The 27565-nt window shown below is 34.6% G+C and overlaps 1 protein-coding gene across 2 annotated transcripts in view; it reads left to right on the top strand.

Annotated features, from left to right (window-relative positions):
- The window catches only part of CWC27 (CWC27 spliceosome associated cyclophilin), a 192142-nt gene that overhangs the window by 79626 nt on the left and 84951 nt on the right, over nucleotides 1-27565 (top strand). Inside the window, exons 11-12 of one of the 2 annotated variants that reach the window (XM_049103136.1) lie at nucleotides 11879-11982; nucleotides 17138-18754. In XM_049103136.1, coding sequence (XP_048959093.1) covers nucleotides 11879-11982; nucleotides 17138-17394 — 361 coding nt within the window. In that variant the 3' untranslated portion in view covers nucleotides 17395-18754. Of the gene's footprint in view, nucleotides 1-11878; nucleotides 11983-17137; nucleotides 18755-27565 lie in introns of those variants that run through there. The other variant, XM_025447968.3, reaches the window with a different exon arrangement.

Below are 27565 nucleotides of genomic sequence, written 5' to 3' on the forward strand. Positions count from 1 at the left end.
AGACTAGGCAAATAGGAAGGGTAATCTTCAAAGTCAGGTAAGTAAGAGCACCATTTATCTAATGGCTCATCTGTCTTGAAAAAGCAAGCAAAGTACTTCTTGGGGAACTTGGGAACTCCCACCCACCCAGTGAGAAGAGTCTGAAATTAAAATTAGAAAAATAAGATATGACATCATTATCACCATCATAATCACCACCACCATCTTTTAGTTACTATCAGAAAGGCTACACTCAGATTAGATTTGATTTTATAGACCTGCAACAGTGTGACTCATTCTCCAGTGGAATAGAAGCTTATGATGTACTTTTTGTCCTCATCACAAATGGTCCAGGAGCCACATGAAAGGGGCTTACAGGTGAAGGAGGGACCCCAGTGTCTCTCCATGCATTAGATAAGAAGGCAGGGCCAACGGTCCCTAAACTTAAAATGGGAAGTTTCAGTGATTTAAAAGGCCCACCCACATGCAACTCCATTTATGAAAGAAACACTGTATAAATAAATGATCCTATAGCACCCAATTTGTGTAATTCTAATCCATGCTGATGAAAGTCTAGTTGAATGCCAGAAAAACTTCTACCTCACTTTCTTCCCTCATTTAATTCATATCATGTACTCTATTTAAAATCATTTGTTCACATTTTCATACTTTTACATAACTTTGAAGTCATTGTGATGTATGTAAAACAAACTTAGCAAGAATACTGTGGGAAAAGGGAAATCTTTAATAAATAATTTACATAATGCTTATTTGTGCTAAGTAGGACCTTTACAAAAATTAACTCATCATTTTTCAGTATCCATTATTTTATCTGTTGCAGTTTTCTTAGTGGTTTTTATTCTTTATGTTACGTTCGAAATGTCTTCCCATAAAAGTTCTCCTCTTCTCTAGCCTCCATATATCTCTCAGATTCCTAGGATTAGTATTCTGATACCATTTTTCCCTTAGTTTATCCCTATGTTTATTTATCCGTTACTACATATTGACTCACAGTGTTTGATACTGTAATAAATGTAGCTCATTAAATTTTTTTCTAAATGTCTTAATTTATTTTTTGTAAAAATGATGCCTACTCATAAAAAATTAAGACCATATATCAGAGCAAGAAGAAAATAGGAAACCCGAAACAATACACCTACATCCAGAAATAACTATTATTAACAGCAGGTGAACATTATTCCAAACATTTCTTAAACTGAGGACTAGGGGAAAAAGTGATGGTGGTGAACAATAAATCCATTTTCATATGAAACTAAGACCATGTAACTGAAAATTCTATATATACATGCTATTAACATTGACAACATAAAAACAATAATGTAACTAACCCAAATTGGAAAATGGAGGAAGGAAAAAGTGGAAAAAATGTTAAGTATTTTAATTTCCTCAACGTTTAAGTCAGGAAGTTAATCAGTACAGCCTAAAATTGAATCATGTCATTTAAAATAAAATCCAATTTTTTAATATTTCTATGACATTTTTTCATAAAATGGAAGACTTTCTTAGGAAATCTCTGGACACAAGCATTTATATAAATTTAGAATTTTTTTTTTAGTCTTCCATTTAGTATTATGTTAAATTCAAGTAAAATAAAACTAAATTCTTTTTAAAATAAAATGTTTTAATCTTGCTTTTTTTCCTCTTCTTGAGTCACTACCAGAGATGAGGAAACAGGACAGGGCAAACTTCTGCCTTCAGTATTGGAGAGACAGACAGGTGACCACAGGGAATTGCAGCTCACCTTAGCACAAGGAGAAACGGCTATGGAAACAGTGCTGGGATGAGAAGCCTGAACTATAATTGAATTGCTGGAGGCTCTGTGTGGACAAATGTGAGAGCTAAAGACTCCAGGGGGACACAGTTATACAGAGGCCTCCCCACAATATTGTGAGCTATACCTCTGAGAGTTCAACTAAGTTCTTATAGTAAATATAACAGAAAAATCCCTAGTGATTCCTCCAGAAAAGGGTAAAAGGAACCATTTTAAAATATAATGGAATATGGTGTTCTTCTTGCTTGTCTTTAGAGAAAACTAGTTAACTAGAGAGCCTAACCTGCTGGGCAATTATCAGAGCCTAACTTACCTGGGGGAAGGGAAATAGCCAACTCCCTCTAGCTCTATCCCTCCTTATGGGAGAAATGAAACACCTAATTCCAGTTCCCTCTAGCCTTCCATGTGGGAGAAGGAAAACATAAATTCTAGTCAACTGTAGCCATCTTGCCCACACCTAATGGGGGACAAATAAACAAGTCTGAGAAACACTTGTGAAGTCATAGTCCAGAGGTATAGGATAACTAAAAGACTAATATCTAATCATGGTACTATTGGGCATCCCCTCCCACACCTCACTACCACATTATTAAAGGCCTACTTATAACAATTCCTTTTACCTAATATATCATGAATGGCTACCAGGAAAAAAATTACAGGGCATACCAAAAGGCAAAAGACACAATTTGAAGAGATGGAGCAAGCATCAGCACCAGATATGGCAAGGATGTTGGAATTATCAGATTGCGAATTTGAAACAACCATCATTAATATGCTAAGAGCTCTACTGGTTAAAGTAGACCACATGAAAGGACAGACAGGTAATGTAGGCAGGGAGATGAAGACCAAAATGATGAGAAGGAACCAAAAAGAAATCTTACAGATCAAAAACACTGTAAGAGAAGTGAAGAATGCTTTTCATTGGGCTTACTAGTAGCCTAGACACAGAGGAAAGAATCTCTGAGCGAGAGGATATATATCAATAGATTCTTTGAAGACCAAAAACCTAGGAGAACAAAGACTGAACAAAATAGAACAGAATATCCAAGGACTGTGGAACAATTGCAAAAGATGTAACATGCATATTGGGAATACTGTACTTTTAATGAGACCTATGATCATACATACTTTTTTGGGCAGTCACATCGTGGTGTTGACTCAGATTGTGCTGTTAGCTAAATGCCAATCGGTCTTGTATATTACTGCTGCTAGTACTTCTTCTACCTCCTGGCCCACCCATTTATCCTACACCTGTATTGGTTTGTCTTCTGCTTTATACTCAAGGCAGCATGATAAGCCAGAAAGTGGGTAAGCACCTATTTTATAGTATATTAGTAGAAATATATCCCAAGCTTAACTTTGACCTGTTATTTTGCATTCTTGAAATAGTTAAGCTAGTTACAACTAATCCATAATCATTTTTGTTTAAGCATTAAGCCATTATTTGTCCTTTGCTTTTATTTTTTTTTAATGTTTTATTTTTTTTAATATTTTATTTTTTATTTATTCATGATAGTCACACAGAGAGAGACAGAGAGGCAGAGACACAGGCAGAGGGAGAAGCAGGCTCCATGCAGGGAGCCTGACGTGGGATTCGATCCCGGGTCTCTAGGATCGCGCTCCGGGCCAAAGGCAGGCACCAAACCGCTGCGCCACCCAGGGATCCCCCTGTCCTTTGCTTTTAATGACAATAATGAAAGACATCATTTTATATTGAATAAGTCCATGACTAGTTTTACAATATGTCCAGCTACTTGCTCTATCAAAGAAAACGGTGAATTTAATTTTAAGTGATTTATCCATGTTTATGCTGGTTTTTTAAATCATTTATTTATTTATTTATTTATTTATTTATTTATTTATTTAGGGGAGAGAGCGCACACAGGCACATGGGGGGAGGGGCAGAGAAAGAGAATCTTCCAGCAGACTCCCCACTAAGCAATGAGCCAGCCCAACATAGGACTGATTTCCAGGACCCATGAGATCATGACCTGAGCCTGAAGGCAAGAGTAGAATGCTTAACCTCATTGAATCACCCAGGTGCCTCTATCCTGATGTTTTAAGATCAATTTGTGGTGTTCTGTATTTTGATGATGATATGTCTACATTTGGATTTTCTTTTTATTTATCTTGCTTGAATTCATTGAGCTTCCTGAATCTAAAGACTATTATTTTTCATCAGTTTTGGAAAAATTCTCAGGCGTTGTCTCAATTTCAGTTTCTGTTTTTTCTTTCTGCAGTTCCACTTATAATGGACTTTCTCACTCTGTCTTCCTTTCTTTTAACTTCCTACAGTTGTTGATTTTTTTTCTCTGTTTTGTATCCTATGTTATGTGTTTTCAGATATATCTGATTCACTCAGTCTCTTTTTTTCATCTATTCACTAGTTCATTGAGTTTAACTATTTTCTTTATCACTTTTGAAGGTTGTTCTGATTCTTCTTCCAGTCATTGATGTAGATTTTGTATTCAATTTTTTATTCTCTCCATGTGATAAATATACTTGTTTTATTTTTACAGTCTAAAGTTTTGAGGGTCAAGTTCTATTATTATTTGTTGTTCCTTTGATTCTCACAATGCCTTATTTCCTTGTATATTGGGAAATCTTTTTATTGGGAGGTTTTGTTTGTTTGTTGTTTGTTTGTTTGTTTTTAAAGAACTCTTCAGAGTCCTTTGAAATCTGACTGAAAATTTCTTCCTTCAGAGAGAATTTGCCTTTTGTTGCAACAGGCACATTACAGTATAATAGCTCACTAGTGGGTTTTGTTGTTGTTGTTTTAAGATTTTATTTATTTATTTGAGAAAGAGCATTGAGCGGGGGGGAGGGGCAGAAGGAGAAGGAGAAGCAGACTCCCCACTGAGCAGGGAGCCTGATGTGGGGCTCAATCCCAGGACCCTTGGATCATGACCTGAGCTGAAGTCAAATTCTTAACCTACTGAGCCACTCGGGAACCCTTGATTAAAAATCCTCCTTAGATATCCTGAGAATATTAGCTTGAGAGTCTGCTTACCTGCATGGACCTGAAAGAGACAACCTTCTTTATAGTCTTCCTGTGTTTTTTTTTAGTAGATATGTTTATTCTGAGCTGTCCAATGAGTGGAGAATCGTTAAATTTATGTGTAGGAGTATACTTCGATCCTCATGACTAAAGCCCCATGTTAAAACCTACAATCCTGGGTTACTAAGACCACTTAACTCAGAGTACCCCAATAATAGTTGCCGTGCTTCTTGCTCTGGTTCTCAGTCTTCTTATTTTTCAACCCCTTGGTTTTTAGCAAACTAAGCTATGTATTTAAAGAGCTAAGTTATGCATGTATTACATTTTTATAAATGTATTCAGCTATTTAAATCTATTCAGCTCTTCTGAGTGTTTGATTGCAAGAAAATTTTCAGGTTTCCTTGTATGTTGCCTTACTGGAAATGGAAATCTCATGTTTTTCATATTGAGTTAATATCATTTGTAAAGTTGGATTGTGGAATAGACATATGGCTAAAGACCGAATTTCTGCCACAACAAATTTACTCCACTTCTGTGAAATATTAGCTAAGCCAAGATCTTGCCGTAAAATAACATGCTTGATTCTGAACTTCTTACTTGGTTTTAGACAGAATAGCAATACCACCTACTGTTATGGACATTTTATGATTTTGTGCAGGATTCACTGTTTAGGCTTTTTGGAAAAGAATAAAACTTTCTAAGATGTGAAGGAGACCTTATAAGATTAATGGCAATCTACATCAGATGTGTAAACTTTTTATTTAGAAATAAATGTGATCTTTCACATGAAATGAGTAAGATTTTAAGTCTGAAGGCTATATGCAGGTGCATTTAGACTCCTTCTTTCCAAATTGCAGTCTTCTATTCCTACATATTGGTGTAACAGATTATGAAAGACATGTAGAGCATTATATCTCTCAGAGTACACCCTTCATCTTTTGATAGATGCCTTCTAAGATCACGTAGACTAAAAGTAAGGTAGGTTCTCTGTTAGCCTACCTCACAGAATTTGTAAATATATGTACTTTTCTTGACTAGTTAATTCTTCACCTTCTCAACTAGATTATAATGAAAAAAAGAAAAGCAGTTCAGTTCCAAGTGTTTAGTAACCAGAGTTAGAATATGGGAATTTTGTAATTTTTAGATTTTTTGAACTGTTGCATTTTTCATTTTCATAGCATATGGTATTTAATCCAAGCAGTGCATCAAACCCAAAAACTTATCAGTAAGCTTTTGAAATCTATGCATTCATGAGAAAAATAAAAGAATTTGCCATTTTAATCTCTAGTTAGCCTAATGTCTCAGTTCATCAGTAATTGATTCTGTAAATAGTAAAAACAGAAATGGTGTTTGTGGTGGGGATGAGAAAAATAGTGATAATAGAAGCAAACCAATGTTGAGTACATATTCTGGGCCAAGCATCATGTTAACTATGCTAAGCAATTTCTATGGAATTGTATTCATTTCTTACAGCCTTACTATTTTTCACATTTTGAGTTGCAGAAACTGAGACTCAAATTGCTTTAACCTAGTTGTCTAAGGCCAGACTGCTGGTACTAGGTAAACATACAGTCGGTTTCCCTGATTTAATATAATAGGTTAGCTATTTCCTGAATATATGTATATATTTTCACAATTCATGTGTATACTACAACATATTATGATACCTTCTGATCCATGCTAAACCTCCATTCCCCGCGTCTGCTGATGATACTATAAGGCTAAAAATCGTGCCATACATCTGTAGTTTTAATGGATCTGATAGGCCATTATTATGCTATTTTATTATTTCATCAACAGCCAAGCCGTTGTTTCATTACAAGCAGATTCGGTATCTTTGTTTTAAGGCAGCAGACTGAAAACCATGAAGGGTGTACTGTTTGCTTTGCAATCATTTCCATGTGTTATGAATTCTTATCAGATGTTAGGAAATAGCAGGCATAAGCTAACTGCAAATACAGTATCTATGGTCCAAGAAACAATGATCTGTAATGGACATATGTTTAGCTGTCAGCTTGCTTAATAACATCTCTAAACAAATTCATTTATTGTCCATTGTCCACTTCATTTTCATAAAGTTCTTTTCAAAAGCCTGTCAAACATAAGGTCCTTTTTCTTTTCTTTTTTTTTTTTTTTTTGGAGGTGAATGTTAGAAAAGGCCAGTGTTGGAGTTCATCACCCTAATATTAAGATACTTCTCATGGTATAAGAAAAAAGAACAGATATAACTCAGAATTTTCCTAAGGCACATTCCTGGAATAAAGAAAAGAAAAGCATCTGGGAGGGCGCCTGGGTAGCCCAGTTGTTTAAGCATCTAACTCTTGTTTTCAGATCAGGTCATGATCTCAGGGTTGTGAGATCGATCTCCACATCAGGTTCCACACTCTTTTAGGGAGTCTGTTTGGGATTCTCTTCTCTTTCCCTCTCCTGTTGCCCCTTCCCCCACTCATGCTCACTCTCACTCTCTCTAAAATAAATAAATAAAATATTTTTTTTAAAGCATCTGGGGAAAAATAAAAACTGAAAATTATGCAAGGTAAGTGTTGTTGCTATTTTAAATCTTCAACCTCAAGTTGAAAAGCTGCACAATTTAAAACATTGCAAGCTTTTAACTACTTCTATAAAGTGATATGAACAGTCTGATGAAAATACACACTTTATAGTTATAAAAACTTTCCTGTGTAGTTACTTATTCATAGTGTCTTCTGTATAAAAAACATTCAGCTTAAGAATCAGGTATTCAAGTCTAAATGTACTGTTCATTCAGTGAGTAATTAGCAAACTAAGTAAGAAACCACATAAAGAATCCGGAGTCTGTATGTATCATGTTTACAGTTCCATTATTAACTTGGGCAATATTGAAGATTATATTCCAGAGAATATAAGATTGGGAACCCTAAAATTAGACTGTGACCTAAGAACTACTTTAAAAGCTTGCACTTCATTCCAGGAGTTATGTATTCCACAAGTACCAACAGATAGTGTTGTTTCAGTAGTCTGAAAGATTTTAACACTGTTGTAAATTCTGAATCATTTGAAAAATTCAACATAATGAAGCAATTTTGAATCATCTTATAGACCTTCCCTTTTCTGTCTCACTTTATCTTTTTTGAGTTTTTATTCATCCTTATTCAGTTTGTATGTTATTATGGCTCCTTCAATAGTGCATCCAAGCCTTCGGCTATTTAAGGATAGATCTTTAGAAGCTGGCATTATGTGTGCATTGCCCTTTATAAAAATTGTGAACAGAGTTGATCTTCACATATAGTAGAAGTAACATTTATTTATAGTAACTAACATAATAAAGAAATATGGCTACATCACAAACAACCCTTAACTGTAGTGCTATTTTCAACATGATCTAAAGAATAGAAGCTACCATCTTTTGAACATGTATTGGGTGCCCAATATTTTAAATATCTTACCTCCATTTTATATTTGAAGAAACTGAGTCTTGGAGAAGTTAAGTAATTATTCTTAGGTCACTCAGATAATAAGTAATAGAGTTAATTTTTAAATTAGGACTTTCTGAATTCAAAACTAATATTTTGATAATTGCACTTTACTGACTCTGTCAGCTTATACTGTCACTGCCTCTCATTCTTTGCATATTTCAAATGACTCTCATAACTAGTTTGTTTAGCTATCATGCAGCATTTCCTATTCAATTTCAAAATAATCTTCCCCTCAAAGACCTTAGTATTCAGAAAACATCATCTAAATGTCTGAATTACTTTCCAAATTAAATTCTTTCAAATAGTATAATAAAAAGATAATGGTATTTAGTGGATAAAGCAAAGATGTGGTTGCTATTCCCTGTGCTCGTTTAACTTCAAGAAATAGGAAGTAATTACATTTATCTGAGGAATACACAGTGAGAGCCTAAATTAGGCATGGATGTTGAGAATCAAGAGGAGTAGTTCTATATAAGACAGATCGGAAAGGGATCCCTGGGTGGCACAGTGGTTTGGCGCCTGCCTTTGGCCCAGGGCGCGATCCTGGAGACCCGGGATCGAATCCCACATCGGGCTCCCGGTGCATGGAGCCTGCTTCTCCCTCTGCCTGTGTCTCTGCCTCTCTCTCTCTCTCTCTCTCTCTCTCTCTCTCTGTGACTATCATAAATAAATAAAAAATTAAAAAAAAAAAGATCGGAAAATGATATACTTCGACAGTGATTCAGTGAAAGGGTAGGGAAACAATCCCAGAGGAAGTTTAAAGTCTAGTCATTAGGAGGAAAATGGTTCCACAATCGAATAGGGACTTGGGGGAAAGGAACAGATTTGGGCAGGGAGGAGATGTCTTCAAGTTTGAACACAGGAAGTTTGTAATTATGCAGTGTCTAGCCTCCACTATCCATCTAGATCTGGGCCCTTGAAATGTGGCTATTTTAATCTGAGATGTTCTGTAAGTGTAAAATACATACCAGATTTAGAACATTCAGTACAAAAAAGAATATAAAATATTGTATTATATTTTGATATTGGTTGCATGTTGAAATAATGACATTTTGGACATACTAAATTATTGAGGTAAGATAAATTTTTTAAATTAATTTAACTTGTTTTCTTTTACCATTTTTTTAAATGTCATTGCTAGGAAACTTAAAATTGCATGTATGTCTTACCTTATATTTCTTTTGGGCAGCACTAATGTACATGAAGATTTATAACAGAAAGCAGGCCCAGGGGCACCTGGATGGCTCAGTCAGTTAAGCGCCTGCGTTCAGCTTGGGTTATGGTCCTAAGGTCCTGGGATCGAGCCTCATGTTGAGCTCAGTGGGGAGCCTGCTTTTTCCCTTCCCTCTGCCCCTCCCCTTGCTTGTTCTCTCTCCCTCAAATACATAAATAAAATCTTTTTTTTTTTTTTTTTAATGCAGGACTAAAAAATCAGGGCAAAACATCTAGATTTGGAAATAACTTATATAAAAATGACATTTGATGTTATGAGGTTAGATAAAAATGCCAGTGTACAGGGTATAGAAATGAGAAAAATGCCAAGAATGATAGGTCGAGAACAGAAGGAGTAATTAAGAGAATAAGAATTGGAGAATCACAACTAAAGTGGTACATAGTCTGATTAGAATAGAATTTCAAGAAGGAAGGAGGGGTTAATATTGAATGACAAAAAAGCCGAAGAGGAAAAGGAAGACTGAGAAAAGGCCATTGAACTTAGTTGATTCAGAAGCAGTCTCAGTAGAGTATAAGGAGGATAGATTGCAAGAGATTAAGAAGTTTGAGGTTGATAAAGTAAACTCTATACATAAACTGTTCATTCAGGCAAGGAATCCCCTGGTGAAGATATCATCACTTGATTGGAGCAGAATCCAGGGAAATTTGAGTATGTTGTTTGGCTGAATGAAAGGATCAGTGAAGCAGGCGTGCTTGGAGTTGTAAGGAAGAGAAGATCATTGCTATCGGGCGGTTTTTACGTACTAAATCCCAAACTTACACGCATATTGGAATCACCTGGGGAACTTGTTACAAGGGCAAATTCCCAGGCAATATCTCACATCTAACAAAATCATATTCTCTGGAGCCTTGTCTCAGAGCATGTTGTAAACAAGTTCTTCTAGGTGATTATGGCATGTTCATAAGAGCAAACAAGAAGATTAACGGTGCTGGTGAAGATATCAGTGAAACAGCCAACCATATCTAAAATGGATAGAGAGCCTGGTGGGTAAGAATAGGGCTGATGGATTATGAACTGTGAAAGTGTTAGCTTTCATTTTAATATGAATGAGCACAGGTTCAATAAGAATGAAAGACAAAGTTAAAAAGGAAATAGATTTTGATCAGAGGAGGAAGTTTCAGAATCCAGGATCTTGGAGGCCAAGCAGATAGAAAACATGGCTATATGTGTTGGATGTAGATAAGAGGTCAAAAGAACTGAGTAATGCACTTTGGTAACTGATACAGGACAATGGCTTTTTTTTTTTTTTTTTTTTAAGATTTTATTTATTTGGGAGAGAGAGCACAAGCAGGGGGTAGAGGGGGAGGGAGAAGCAGGCTTTCCACTGAGCAGGGAACAAAATGTGGGGCTCAGGACCCCAGGCTCATGACCTGAGCTGAAGGCAGACGCTTAACCAACTGAGCCACTCAGGTGCCCTTAAGACAGTGATTTAAACGAGGAAAAAAATGTATAAGATTTGGGGATCAAGAAGAAACACAAAGGTTGTCAGTATGGAGCTATTTAGACTTAAGATTTCACAAAATCTTTCAGCTTTTGTGAAAGATGGCTTGAGTATCTTTTAGACCTTCTCCAAACTTGTTAACCTACTCAAGTTTACAATGTTCTTTGAATATCTGTTATTCACTCTAGCTTTTACTGAAATAGAGTGGATGCCTGACATTCACAGATAGGAAATGCAAAGTTTTGACAGGCCACAAATGACCCTAAGGTTTCATGTCATGGGTACAGAGCATAGGAATGTGAATCTCCCCTAAAACTGGCGTGTAGAAACCAGTCATGTAGGGACTTGTAACAGTCAGTATTACATCTCAGTTTACCTTTAATATATGATTGTATTAATAATCAGAATACGTCAGCCTGCTAGATTTCACACAAAGGGTAGAATTGTGGTATTGAGTGTGTTAAAAACTAGTTGAGTTTTAAAAATTCAGTTTAAAACATTTTAGCACTGCACCTAGCATGGAATTGCTTAATAAATGGTAGCTTCTGGTGCCAGTTCAGGGATTCATCAAGTTTTAAAGCCACATCTTTTTGTATATGTCCGGGTTTAGCAAATAGAATTTCTGTTAAAGTTTTGTTTTGATTCAGGATCTCCAAGATTTATTACACTGGAACTAGAATGTTAAATTTGCAGGTGAATTAGGAGAAAAGTGGATCATTTATCACTTACCTGTTTCTGTTTTATATATTTGAAAGGGATTTTTTTATAGGTAATTCATATTGCTATTATGAAAAATTGCAGCTTTTACCATATTCTTTATCTGTGTGTCCATATCATAATACACATGTAAGAAGCAAAATGAATTACATTTTGTTTCTCTTAGATACTTAGTGTACCTGAAAACCAATAATCCTGTTTTTGCTAGACAGTTTTCTTTCTCACTGTATTATATACTTACATAACTGTTTTTGGTTTATAGTGATGAACTCAGAAAAGAAGCAAGACAGTTAAAGCGGGAACTCTTAGCAGCAAAACAAAAAAAAGTAGAAAATGCAGCAAAACAAGCAGAAAGGAAAAGTGAAGGTAAGGATATTTATCAGGTGTTTATTTTCATTTGGTACATATCTTTCTTCCCTCCATCTCTTCTTCCTTCCTTTTCTTTCCCTTTTCATTCCTTCCTGAGTTTTGCTTTTTTTTTTTTTTTTAATACTTTTTTTTTTTTTTTGACAGCCAACAAAATAAATTTCTAGTTAGGATTTTGTCTAAGAAGTAAATTCAGTCAAACATGATCATAAGTATTATTCTAAAAAGCGTAGTGAAAACTAACAGAGATTTGACATCAGACAAAATGTAACTGCCATAACATAGTTCACAAGAATGGAGTGTTCGTTTTTTATATTGTATATATATACCCTTTAAAACATTAAGAAAAGCATTTAGGTGCTATGTTTGTAATAACTTCAGTAAACATTTGTGCATTGCTTTGAATAATATGAAATTAAAGTCTTGTTTATGTTAAGACACTGAAAATCTAAAATACTAATAAATAAAGCTCATCAGAAACATTCAAAATAGGGATCCCTGGGTGGCGCAGCGGTTTAGCGCCTGCCTTTGGCCCAGGGCTCGATCCTGGAGACCCGGGATCGAATCCCACGTCAGGCTCCCGGTGCATGGAGCCTGCTTCTCCCTCTGCCTATGTCTCTGCCTCTCTCTCTCTGTGTGACTATCATAAATAAATAAAAAAATTTAAAATAAAAAAAAAAAAAGAAACATTCAAAATAATATCCTGCTATTAATACAGGTTAAATGTGTTCTTTGTTTTACTATTTTTATGAAACTAAGAGGGCTTTTAAAAAAGCTGTTTCACTGATGATCTTTAATTTAAAACTGTTTCATCTATAGAAAGTGTAATGTTCAATTTCCAAATTCACAGATTGGAACCCTCTGTTATCTTGTCCCAATAATAAATTATATTGTATATTCAATGAACATGATGAGAAATTTTATTGTTAGCTTTAATAATATATACTAAATTTGGCTTAACAAATCTGTTTTATGCATATGTCTTCCATAAACTCATGCTGTTTGGATACCAAGAAGTAATGTTTATCTACTAGGTTCTTGTTGTAACAGATACTGGAGATATATCAAAGAATAGGATGCCACATCTGGCCTTAAAGATTACATATTCTGATACAGATCAGCGGTACAGCATTTGACCATAGGCAGTATTTATTTTTAAGTAGCTCAAGTAATACCACATAACTATCTAAAGGACATAGTTCTTAGGTTATTTGCACCATATCCCCCACTGACTGACTGTAAAGTGTCAAAGTAAACACAAGTACTTAATGAAAAATTCAAAGTCATTGATTTGAATGAAACTAAAAAAATTAACTCATCATAATGCCACAAAATATAAGCTAAATTTAAAGGAAAGGATAAACTTATGTGTGACTAGGTCATGTAGGTAAAGTATAACCCAGAACAGAAACCAGCTATATTGGCAGTACTGAGATTTCAAAGAAGTACAGTGAGGGTTATTTTATTTTTAAGTTTAGACATAATTTTCTCAGAGTACTGTTCCGTATAATTAAAAACATTTTGAATATATGGAAATAATTCCTTTCAACCAGAAAAAGCTTTTACTTGAACTTTTAATTCATCTTTGAGCTAATAATTATTAGTATGCCCATGTCTCAAGAACCCTGCAGGGCCAGAGGTATGAAGTTGGCAAAAAATGGATGGTTCTTGCCTTTTGTATTATGATCTAATAGAGGAGTGAGAGAATTGGAAATAGATAATCACTGTAATAGTGTTCTATAGTTAAGGCTTATATTAGATATAAACAGTGCTGTTTTAGTTTGTTTATCTGCATTTGAAAGGTTTTAAAGAATGACTTGAATCTTAGAATGATTTCTTAACACAAAAGAGAAGATTCTTCTAGGGCTTCTAGATTCTTCCAGAGCTTATTTCAGTCTATTTATGAGAAAGTTAGCCATGTTAAAATCTTATTTTATGCCATAATTAGAAAATTATATTAGTAATTACCTCTCTGAATTTAATTTTCCTCGTATCTTCCAGAAATACCTGGATTTTCCTTAAATCTCAATGTCAGCTAATATTAGCTTCCACAAAAAATAAGGCATTTTATTTATTTATTTTTGATTGTTTTATTTTGAAATAATTTTAGACCTACAGAGAAGTTACAGAGTTCCCATATTCCTCTAATGTTAAGGTCTTATACAACCATAGTACAATGATTAAAACCAAACATTGGTTTTGACTAACTATGGACCTTATTAGAATTTCACCAATTTTCCCACTAACGACTTTTTTCTCTCCTATTTTTCCATCCAGAATCCCATATTGCATTTAGTCATCATGTCTTTCCTTAGTCTCCTCTGATCTGTGACAGTTCCTCAATCTTTCCTTGTCTTTCATGTCCTTGACACTTTGAAGAGTCCTGGTTAGATACCTTGTGAAATTGTCTTATTTGAGTTTGTCTAATGTTCTCTCATGATTAGATTAAGGTTATGCATTTTTTTGGCAAGACTGCCACAGAAATGATATGTCCTTTCCAGTGCATTATAAAGCTATCTATTGTCTTTTTAGTCTTGATACCACCTGGATCACTAGTGTTTAAAGAAATGTCTGTTGAGCTACTACTCTCTAAAGTTACTCTTTTTCCCTTTGAGATTTTTAAGTGTTTGGGGGAAAAAAATACTTTGAGACTGTCTATCCTGTTTCTTTTCAAGCTTCCTCCCACCAACTTTAGTATCCATTGGTGGATCTTGCCTATAGGCAACAGTTATTTACAGTGATGTTCTAATGATGACTTTTTATTTCCCTGATTCCTCTTTTATTACTTGAAATTCTTCTGTAAGAAAGATATCTCTCTATTTATTTACTTACTTATTTATATCAATTTGGCTTATGAATATTTATTCTATGTGTTATCATCCCAAACTATCATTACTTTATTTTGTTGTTCAAATAGTACTAGAATTGGTTATTAGTAATTCTTTCAGGTTGGCTCCTGTGTCTTTTTAACTTGCTCCCAACTTTGAGCACATTTTTACTTTTGAGCATAAGATGCTCCAAGTTGATCTTATGTTTTCCCCACTCCAGATTTGGAATCAATCACTTCTCCAAGGAATTCTGGTTTTCCATTGTATTTAGAAATCAAGATCTAGGCACTAAGTCAGTCTTTTTATTTTGATTCTCATAATTTTAGAGTCCTACTAGGAGCAATATTGTTTTATCACCTTTTTGTTAAAATGCTGAACAAAATTTGCTTTTAGCCCCTGTCTGTGATGCATTATGATTTACCTTTTTCCTGGAATTGCATTTCCTCTAAATTTACTTGACCTTCTTAAATTGACTAGTATGGCTAATGTTAGAAAATTGTTTATTATGAAATATTTGTGAATTTCAGTAAACACTACATTATATTTGAAATTCACATGTTCCTATGAAGTTTTTGTTTTTTTTTTTAAAGATTTTATTTATTTATTCATGAGAGACACACACAGAGAGAGTCAAAGACACAGGCAAAGGGAGAAGCAGGCTCTGTGCAGGGAGCCTGACGTGGGACTCGATCCCGGGTCTCCAGGATCACACCCTGGGCCGAAGGCAGGTGCTAAACCGCTGAGCCACTGAGGGATCCCTCCTATGAAGTTTTTAAGTCCAGTTTTCCTTCTTGCCTCATGATTAAAAATGACCCCATGAGGCATCTCATTACACATCACTTTAGAAACAAAGTAGAATTTTAAGCATCCCTGAATATATGTCAGAAGTTAGCCTATCTTCTCAGCTGAAAGATATTCCATGGTTAGATCTATATAAACTCTGGGAACAGATCCAAAGGTTCTCATAAGCATTTTCATAATAAGATCATCACAGGGAAAGAAGTTGAAAGTGTTACTTGACTTTGGCTCTATAACTTCATATATCAGCCGAACCTATTCAGGAGAGATTTCTTGATTGGGTTATATGGCTACATATCTAGCTTTTATAAAACATTTTCTTTTAATCCAAGACTAAATTATCTAAGTTTTGTGACAACTCTGGATGATTTGGTCTTTTGAATATTATATAGTATATCTAAAAATTTAATTTGCCAATAGACTTATTAAAAAGCGGTTTTTATTAGGTATTTTGGTTTGTAAACCAAAAATATAGACGATATAGACACAATATTGTGCAATATAGACACAATATTATTTTCCAAATGAATTTCCATCTAGATGCATGTACGACATCTGCTAATATAGAAAGACTAAAAAATATACTAATTTTGATATTTTTAATAGTAATTTTGTAGTAATATTAAGTGCTTGTTATATGTAACACTAAAGATTATAAGAATACTTTAGAGTATTATATCTTCTCAAAAAATAAAGAGGAAAGTGTTAAGATTTTTAAGTTCAGTTACTTTTTGCAGTGATATTTAAGCCTGTGGGACTCCATTTTCTTATAAATCCAGGTAGAAAATGCCCTGTGTGCCCCTCACGGTTCTTGTTAAGAAGTGAATTAGATAATGAGAAGACCTTTAATAAATTTACAGTTCTATGTAACAAATAATTTTAAATTTGTAAGGAAAAAAATATAACTATTTCTGGTTCCATTTTGTCCTATCCAAGTCCTATTAATGGAAATTTTGAATTTTAATACTGTGTTGCCTGATTATATATAATCAATATAGCTAGGTGTAAAATACAACATAAATCAAAATTTCAAAATAAACATTCCTTTCAGGTACTTTCACAATTACATTTCTATAATAATATTCTTTGTTTAAAAGGGGTTTATGTATGAGGTTGTCTACATTCTTAAGTAAAACATCCATTAGTATTATTTCCCAATTTTATTAATTTATCTGTTAAGTCTAATACTTGCGGACTATTTTAGACTTTAACGTATTATCCTCAGATTAAAAGTACTTGAGAAGAAATCATCAGAACAAAAAAGCTTTGCATTCTATGTTTGTGCATTCATCTTCCCAGTTTTGGCCTTGTGTGAATGGAGGCCTCCCATTTAGCATTTAGCCAAGTGTTCTAATAGATGTGATACTTTATCAGGGCTTCAGTCGTCTTAGGAAGTCTCCTTTGATCAGAGTGCCTTTGGTTTTATAATCTTTACCCAGTTTCTTGAGCTAGATCCTTAGCCAAAGGTGTATAGACAACCAGGAATTTATATTCTAACTATAGTTGTACTTCTTTTTTTTTTTTTTAAGGTTTTTTTATTTATTTATTCATGATAGTCACACAGAGAGAGAGAGAGACGCAGAGACACAGGCAGAGGAAGAAGCAGGCTCCATGCAGGGAGCCCGACGTGGGATTCGATCTAGGGTCTCCAGGATCGCGCCTTGGGCCAAAGGCAGGCGCCAAACCACTGCGCCACCCAAGGATCCCTATAGTTGTACTTCTAAATCTCTTCTATCACCGTAGCCAAGTTACTTTAAAATCAGGACCCATTTATTTCTCTCTGTAGCCAAGTTACTTTAAAATCAGGACCCATTTATTTCTCTCTGTATAAATTTAAGATAAATAAAATGTGTTATTCCTATTTTTATAATGTTTTACTGTTAAGTATTTCCTTTTTATTAACTCCTTTAATTCCATCATAACAGAAAATAAAATACTTTTGTTGCTTTTACATCAATAAATACTTTGGGCCCCATACAATTGAACAATCCTAAATATATTGCTATTCAGTACTACCTTATTATGGTGATAGTGCCATGGGTACAGGCACACGTCCAAACCCATCAATCTATACATGTCCAAACAAGTGCAGCTCTTTTATATACCAGCTATGCCTCAACAAAGCTGCTCCCCCAAGAATATTAATGCACAATCCATAAACCTCTTAACATCTCTTCCCTCATAAGAAAACATACACTTACAGTTGAGCCAACCTATTAATCTTTTGCAAACCAATGTAAAACAAAGCTTCTCTATGAAGTAAAAATGTATATAGGACCATTTATTTTTTTCTTCAGTGTTCTCAGGAAAGCTCAAAGTCTGCTATTCCTTATATCACAAGGATATTGTCAGATAACAAATATGGTTGTACTTCTACATAAGTATAGAAAGAATATAAGAAAAGCATTACATAAATATAACCTCATAATTTTTGCCATTGGTTTGCCATCTAAATATGTCTAAAGGCTTCAGATAATGTCTTAAAAGAGGTTTCACCAAAAAAGTAAAAAAAAGGCTTCACTTTTGAAAATGAAAGAAAACATTGAGGAATAAAGCCATTACATTCGTCTATAATTAGAAATTTTTATGATAGTGTGAAATTTGACTCTACGATTTAAAACAGTGAAATTAGGGGATCCCTGGGTGGCTCAGCGGTTTGGCGCCTGCCTTTGGCCCAGGACACAATCCTGGAGTCTGGGGATCGAGTCCCGCGTCAGGCTCCCGGCATGGAACCTGCTTCTCCCTCCTGTGTCTCTGCCTCTCTCTCTCTCTCTCTCTCTCTCTCTCTCTCTCTCTCATAAATAAATAAATAAATCTTTAAAGAAAATAAAAATAAAACAGTTAAATTGTATTCTCAGTTGAATGCAGAATCTATAGGTTCTAACACCCCAGTTTAGGTGAATGAGGAATGTAGTATTTTACTTTAAATACCAGCAATGTCAGAAGAGATGTATTAAGGACAATCCTGTTTACAGCCTGGGAGTCTCTTTAGTCCCACTGTAAATCATCCAGGCCTGTGCATATGGTTTTTATACCAATTTGGAATAGGATTGATAGTTAATTGGAGATAGAGTTGGTTTCCTGTATTGACTCTGTCAAGATCTTTAACAAACTATATAATCCTTTTCATTAAATTATGTCTCTAAGTCCTTTCCAGGTTTGAATTTCTTCCTATCAAAACTAGTATCAAACTGAACATAGTCACATAGAGGTACAGGTTTAGACATATTCTCTAATCAGTTTTGGAAAGATCCTCTTTTCAAAGTTCAAAGCACACAATACCTATTCTCTAACTAGTGCCAGAAATTAGAGGAGGGAGGGCAATCTGAGCTTGTAAATCAAGAAAGAATTTGAAAGCCTCTTCATGAACACATCCCTAGAGTGTTGTGTACCTCTCAAATTACACTGGACCATTTCAGGTTTCGTGAGACTCTCTTTGGATTAAGTCAGACTAAGGCCTCTCAGGCTTGATAGGTTGTAAAAGTATATCGTTTATGACTACTTTTCATCTATCATATAATGTTAAACTAGCTTAATCTTGGTTTTTATAAGAAACAGAAGCTCTTTTGGAACGTTAGCTCTGTGTTGTGCCTAAACACCATGCAAAATTCATTCCCCTCTCTAAGCAAACTGGTACTTTTTTTCCAAAGCACTTAACTTCCTTCAGATACTTGAGTCATCATTTTTTTTCTTGGAGGCTATAAGTATCAAGCCTATTTTTCCCACAGTCAACTCTTAATCTAGTCTGTATGCTAACTTTTAATGCTATTTACATAAAAAAGTAAAGGTGTATTTGTACTTGACTCATAGAAAGCCTCTCAGGCCAGCCATCAGTAATCCTCTGTTTATTCTTACTTTGTGTATGGTACTAACTGATTATTCGTTTCTAAATACAGAACAGATTAAAGAAAAATAAAAGTGAGGGAGAGTACCCTTTAAAAGGGGAAATGTTATGGTATATGAAATATACCTCAAGAATTAGAAAATAAATAGATAGGTAAGCAAGCAAGCAAACAAAAGAAAATCCAGGGTAGGTAGGGCCTGGCCTGTGGATCTTGCTAGCCCACTATTTTATGGGACTTAAACAAAATTAAAATTGAAAAAGTGAGAGAGAAAGGCACAGCAAGGGACATTCATTCTGGCAGCAGCAAGAGGTGATAGCTGACCGCTTGACAGCAAGAAAACACAGGAACTAATAGTAACAATATTATTGGTTTGTGGTACTTCGTTATACTTTGAGAGCAAATAGTATTAAAGTTATTGATGCTCTTTCAATTAAGAAAAGTTTAATGGTCCTTATTATTGTTTAGTAAGGCAGAGAGAGATTGGGCAACAATTCTAATTGGGAAAAAAATTTAATCATTTTAATCAATTAAAGATAAAGATTCTCTTTTCTGAGATATTCAGTTGTAAGGAATATTTCATTTCTTAGAAGTCCTAGAAAAACAGACTCCCTCTATTGCAGGGTAATCAGTCTCTAAAGTAAAATTTTATTAAATACATGTCATTACCTTCGTGTATGCTATATTTTTATATAGAAAAAATATAGAAAAATATAGCAGAAAGCATGCTATATTTTTAACAATGTCTTTCAGTAATATTTTAAATAATATACATAAATATAATATTATGTATATTATAATATACATAAATAATATAAATAAAATAATATTTTAAATAAAATATACAATGAGAAACTTAACTCTCATCTGTTGCTGTTTTTCTGAGCCAGTGTGTTAAAGGTATGTCTTTGTAACCCTTCACTGTCTTAAAATACTTTTATTTATTTATTTATTTATTTATTTTAAATAGTTTTGAAATAAGAATTACTTCTGCCTGGTAATGGGTGCAATTCCAATATAGGAAATTTGACAAGCACCTTTAGCTATATTTTTAGGAACTGCACTTTGTATTCCTGTTACTAATACTGATGCCATTACTAACGCAGTAAAAATAGATTTGTTAATTGATACAGGTTAGTAATAATCTCTGGCCTTAACTGTCTCTTTTTTAAAAAGTTGTATTATTTCTTCCAATTATAAAAGTAATGTACAACCTTTGCAAAAATATCAGAAATGTGGATAAAAAGGATAAAAAGATCATTGTACGGGCACCAGGTCAGTCAGTTAAGCATCTGCCTTCCACTCGGGCCATGATTCCAGAGTCCCCAGATGGACACCTGCATCAGGCTCCCTGCAGTCTGCTTCTCCCTCTGCCCCTCACCCCACTCATGCGCATGCTTTTGCCTGCGCACATGCACGCTCTCTCCAATAAATAAAATCTTTAAAAAAAGTAAAAAGAATCACCCCCATAATACTTCTGCCAAAGACCAGCATTGTTAACTGTGTGATATATTTCTCAACTTTTTTATCTTCATGCCAGAAACACACATGTATTATTTTCCATAATGCTATTTTATCATAGTCTTGTTTGTAATATGCTTTTTAAAAAACTTTACAAGTAAAATTGATAACTCTTAAACAACCTGATTTTAGATGTATTCTTCCTCTTAATTTTCTCATATCAGAGGAATATAGAGGACAATGGATGGATGTAAAGACTGTATAAATGTAGTTGAAAGGTAAAAAGTTCCCACCATTTTCAGCTCTAGGGTTTATAAGGTGTGAGGGCACTGACACCCATGGACTCCATCTCCATTACTGACCAGCATTATTTATACTTCTCATGAATTAATTCTAAACAACAACAACAACAAAAATACTTGATTGACATTGCCTGGCAGCATGCCACCTCTTCATTTCTCAAGTGGCCAGTGATAAATCTGCAAGGAAACATTATAATCAATATTGAGAGCATGAACTGAAATAATTACAAATTTGTCATCTTTAGAAAGTAAGAGAGGAGGGGTATGTGGGTGGATATGCACATGTTGTTTTTTGTTTTGTTTTGTTTTGATGTTTAGATTGTCTCAAGGGTAGAGCTAATATCGTCATTAAATTTTGATTATAACCAGCATTCCCATTTGGGAGTGGAGTTGTTAACTATTCCAGATTGCTGTCAAGACCTTATTTTAAGTGAGATGTTTTTCTTTTATGTGACATTTTATGAGGTTTTGCCAAAAATGACATCAAACATATAATTCATTTGAGTGCTGAGTTTCTTCCACATCTTGCAGCACTTAATCAAATTTGAAAAAGATAATCTTTTCACAACTTTAGAGTGTAAACCTGTGAATATGTTTCATTAAAACTTACTTTGGACAGTTTAATCTGTGTGGAATTAAGTTGATCTTTTTTTTTTTAACAATTAATGCAATATGCTGATACTTTTGAGTGGTTATGTTGTCTAAATTCTTCAAAATAAACTCCTGGCAGACAGTATAGATGCAGCTTTTGAGTATTCGTAATTTTTCATGCAAAAAACACATAATCCCTAAATTATATTAATAGCTACAATAAAAAATTTGAAATGCCAGAAAGGACAAAAAGAATGAAGAAGTTCTCTCAGAATGTCAAAAGATATCAAAATATTAAGAATCTTTAAGACTCTATTTTGAAGTACATAAGTAGTTTATATTGATTTTTTTTAATGGCCACACAAATATGCCTATTTAAAACATTATGCTGCATTGTGTTTAAAATATGAAAGTAGGCTAGCTTTAAGGAATGTCTTGAACATCAGAAAATCTGATCTTGGGCTCCTGGATGGCTCAGTCAGTTTAGCATCTGCCTTCCACTCAGGTCACCATCCCAGGGTCCTGGGATTGAGTTCCACATCAGGCTCCCTATGCTTGCCTCCTTCTCCCTCTGCCTGCCACTCCCCTGCTTGTGCACATTCTCTTTCTGTCAAATAAATAAAATCTTTTTTAAAAAAGAAACTCTGATCTTGACTATGCTCTAGTTTTCAATGAATAGTTTTGTGCAGTCATTACAGAGTTTGGGTCCTGCAAGGAGCATCCAGGCTTACCCCTTCATCATATACATCAAAAGCCAAAGGCCAGGGCAGCCCAGGTGGCTCAGTGGTTTAGCGCCGCCTTCAGCCCAGTGCGTGATCCTGGGGTCCCGGGATCAAGTCCTGTGTCCAGCTCCCTGCGTGGAGCCTGCTTCTCCTTCTGCCTGTGTCTCTGCCTCTCTCTCTCTCTCTCTCTCTCTGTCTCTCATTAATAAATAAATAAATAAAAAGCCAAAGGCCACCAATTAAGGGACTGACCCAAGATCACACAGCAAGCTCAGGTACTCTGGCTTCCATGGCTCTGTTTTTCAATTTGATCAAACCTTGAAGAGATACAAAGTTTTCATTGGTATTTATTGAAATCTACTTTGGTTTTGGTGAGAAAAATTGTTTCTAAAACCCTTTCTACAAACCTAGAGTCTTTTTTGAAGAGCAGATTATTGTCATACTTGTAGTGTCTTTTCAAAGGCTAAACATGTAACTTTGCAATGTCTGGCAAAAAAAAAAATTTTTTTTAAATGTTAGAGAAAAGGTTAATTTCTTTTTTTTTGAAAAGGTTAATTTCTGGCAACATGGCAGACTAAGAGTCCAAACTAATCCTTCCACTGAAAACAACTAAAAATGTTGGATATAATATAAAAACATTTTCTCATATTATCTTATGAACTTGCACAACAAACAAAACAAGAAATAACTAAACCGGGGAATAAGTAAAAATGTGAATTTAGAGAATAAGTGGAGCACTTGGTCTGGCTTTAACCCTAATGACATTTGCTAAACTGGCTGAACTAGAGAATTGTTTTTTGAAGTCTTACAAACCTAAGGTTTTCTCAAAGTAGGGAGTATCTAATAGAAGAGTATCCCATATAGTTGGGAGTCCAAACATCCCTATCCTTTGTGGCGGGACGAATTAGAAATAAGCAGAATCACCTCACTCCCATCAAAGAACTACAAGGAAAACTGCCTGTCTTGAATCATGGCAGTTATTTTGGGGCATGAACATTTCCTATGGACTCTAGCAATAAGAAAGTCTTCTCATCAGTTTAGAGCCCAATTTTATCATGCCTCATTGTCCTCAACCAAGAACTCAGTTGGAAACAGTCCTGGATCCTCAGTACCCCCAGAAGTCTGATACAAGCAAACATAAATCCTTTCAGTAGAAACCTACTTTCATTCACTGTGCTCACAGAAAGTTCGGAAGAAAATGAGTAGCTCTGAATGAAAAGACAAACACACCAGATACTTGACAAAAAGCTAATAGAAATAACAGACAACAGAATCAGACTCACAAATTCTTCAGTTTTTATTTAGATATTAAGTGTTAATTATATGTTACATGTTTCAAGAAAAGAAACATTAAAAAATATATAGAACAAGAAGATTTTAAAAGTAACTTAGGAAACCTAGCAATGAAGTTATAATAATTGACATTAAAAATTCAATAGGTTTTATAGCAAATTAGACATAGCTTAAAATAGCATTGGTAAACAAAGAATTGAAAAATTATATGGAAGTCAGCCCAAAAAAGAGCTAGGAGACATAGAAGAATAGAAAGAAAAAAATATATCCAGTAAATCTAATCAAATTCTAGGAGAGAATCAAAGGACAAACAGAGGCACTATCTGAAGAGCTAATAGCTGAAAATTTTCTGTAACAAATGGAAGAGATCAATTCATAGAGTAAAGAAGAATGAAAATACCTAAAAGAGGGTAAGTAAGAATAAATCCAGATGTATTCACACCATGATAATATTCAAAGCATTCAACACAAAGAGACCTTAAAAGCAGCCAGAGAGAAAAGACATTACCTTTAAAAAAAGGCATGTGGTAAAAAAATAAAAAAAATAATTAAAAAAATAAAAAATTAAATTAAATTAAATTAAAAAAAGGCACGTGGGTGGGTCAGTTGGTTAAGCATCTGACTTTTGATTTCTGCTCAGATCACATTCTCAGGGTTGTGCAGTTGAGCCCAGCACTGGGTTCTGTGCTCAGCGGGGAGTCTGCTTGAGATGTTCTCTCTCTCCATCTGCCCTCCCCCATTGTGAGCTCCAAAAAACATAAATAATAAATAAAATTAAAAAGCAAGAGCTAATTTCTCAACAGCAATGATCATGGACATAAGACAGCTTGTTATCTTCAGTATAGTGAAGGAAAGTTTTCCTCAGACAGAAAAACATATTTTACTACCTACCTAAGGAAGAAAATTCTAAAGGACATACTTCAAGCAAAAGATAAGTGAGCATAGATAGATCTGTACTGCAGAGAGAAAAGAACATAGAAAGTAGTACGTATATATCTAAAGAAATAATGAGTAAAATAATAATGTCTTGTATTTAAGATAAAGATAAAATTGGGACTTCTGGGTGGCTCTGCAGTTGGGCACCTACCTTCCAGCTCAGGTTGTGATCCTGGGATCCAGGATGGAGTCCTTCATTGGGCTGCCTGTGGGGAGCCTGCTTCTCCCTCTGCCTATGTCTCTGCCTCTCTTTCTCAGTCTGTGTCTCTCATGAATAAATAAATAAATCTTAAAAAAAATAAAGATAAAATACATAATAAAAATAGTATTTAAGTTGGAAAAGCAGGTAAAAGGAGTTTGGAAAAGTATTCTCGTATGGATCTTTGTTCTGGAAGATGGAAATACAAAGTAACTTTAGACTGTAACATGAAATATCCATGTTAATATTTTTAGGAAGACTACTAAAAGGACAGGAAAAGGTCATAACTTCTAATCTAGTAGAGAAAAAGATGGAATTAGAGGGGGAAAATTCAATCTGAAAGGAGACAAGAAAGAAAAGAAAAAGACATGTATACTGAAAACATTAAAAACAGTGCAGTGTATAGATCAGTAGATCTATATTTTATATAGATAGATTACATTGAACTAACTCAAAAACTTAAACTCTTCATCTAGAACACCAAGACTATCAAACTGGGCTGAAAAACAAATTCAATACTACGCTATTTACAAGAGAAACATCTTAAATATATTGGACAATTGCATCTTTAAGGCAAATGTATTATTATGCATAAAGAGGGACTCAACGTAATAACATCTTCACTTTGCCAGGAAGATGTAATAGTCCTAAATGTGAATGGACTTAGTAATACAGACACAAAATACATGAAGCAAAACTGATAGGCTTATAAGGAGAAGTAAACAAGTCCTTTGTATTGGGAAATTTTAATACTCTTTTCTCAGTAACTGAGTAAATAAGCTTATAAAAAATTAAGAACATAGACAATTTGGACTGTACAATTAACATGCTTGATATCATGCACATAAACAGAGTGTAGCCCTCAACAACTTCAGAATACAGACTCTTTTTCTAGCACTCTTGAAACTTTTATGGAAAGTGGCCACATTGTGGGCTATAAAGAAAGTTAGAAAAATTTCAGAGGATTGTTTTCAAACCAGCTACCTGCTCTAACAAAATACAGTTGTTAACAATTAAGAACAATTGATTTAAAGTTACTGATTTCCAAATGTGTTGATGTGGCTACAGCAATACTTAGAAGGAAAATTATAGCTTTAAGACTTATTTCAGGAAATTACTGGAAACATTTCCCATGTAAAGAAGCTTTAAAAATGCAGCAAAATTAACCCAACAAAGTAGAAAGAAGGAAACTACTTCATGGCTAGCAGCTCATTCAAAGACCCAAGTTTCTTTCATTTTATTTTTCTACCATTTCTGAGGATGTTTTCATAGCCTACATCATTGAACCTGGCCCTTCGCTGAACCTTCATATCCGTGTTCAGCAGGAAGGAAGGGGAAAGAATAAGTACCAGACAAGTGGCTTCATCTTGAAGATGTACTTGACCCAAAAGTTGCACACAGCAGTTTCAGTCATACTAATGCTAATACTAATGACATACTAATAGTAGTCATATCCTACTATTCTGAATCAGCTAGGTAAGATACTATTCTTACCTAGCTGTAAGAAAAGCTAAGCTACATTGGGTGGCTGAGTGCCTAGCTTAAACTTAATGTTGGGGATTAGAAGGATGGCGTTTTGTCCTATCACTAAAATGTAAAGAGGGAGAATGAATTCAGGGAGACAATTAACAGATGCTGTTATGTAATATTAACATAAACCTAGGAAAAATCAAAAAGGTAGTAGTCCATTTGGTCAGGAAAACTTGACCAAGTCTTCAAGCCAGGTTTTAAGAAATAAGTAAGATTTCACTGCAAAATGAAGGGCAGTAAGTTGAGCAATAGTTAGAACAGTGACCTGCAGGGCAGCAGTCATAACTGATTCATCTCTATATTCCTGGTACCTGACATGGTGACTGGCAAAATACAGGCATTCAACAAATAATTGCTGGAGGAATTAATGAAATTAACCTTCATTTAAGTAGATAATTATATAACTTGTATGGGGAAAAAGAAAAGAATGAAGACGACTCAAGATAATCTACATTTTTGAGCATGAATTTATGGTAAAATGAGCATATATGAACAAATAACAAAGTAATATTAGATAATAAGGGCTATGAAAACTATATAACAGGACAATGTAATATAGTGACTGGAGGACTGTTTTTTTTTTTTTTTTTTTTTAGATTTTTATTTATTCATTCATGAGAGACAGAGAGAGGCAGAGACACAGGCGGAGGGAGAAGCAGGCTCCGTGCAAGGAGCCCGACATGGGACTCGATCCAGGTTCTCCAGGATCATGCCACCGGGGCTGCCCTGAAGGACTGTTTTAAATTGGATAGGGGGCAGCCCCGGTGGCGCAGTGGTTTAGCGCCGTCTGCAGCCTGGGGGCGTGATCCTGGAGACCCTGGATCGAGTCCCATGTCGGGCTCTCTGCATGGTGCCTGCTTCTCTCTCTGCCTGTGTCTGCGCCTCTCTCTCTCTCTCTCTCTGACTCTATGAATAAATAAAGTCTTAAAAAAAAATAAAAATAAACTGGATAGGGATCAGAAAGGACCAGTTAAGAAACAGATTCTACAGTCATCAGAAAATAGAAAAAATATTTTAACAGCTTCATTGAAGAATAAAGTGAACAATTTGTTATATTCTGACACATGCATGTGCCTTTGAA

Source organism: Canis lupus, chromosome 2, assembly GCF_003254725.2.
Source record: "Canis lupus dingo isolate Sandy chromosome 2, ASM325472v2, whole genome shotgun sequence".
In the NCBI taxonomy this organism is placed as follows: domain Eukaryota; kingdom Metazoa; phylum Chordata; class Mammalia; order Carnivora; family Canidae; genus Canis; species Canis lupus.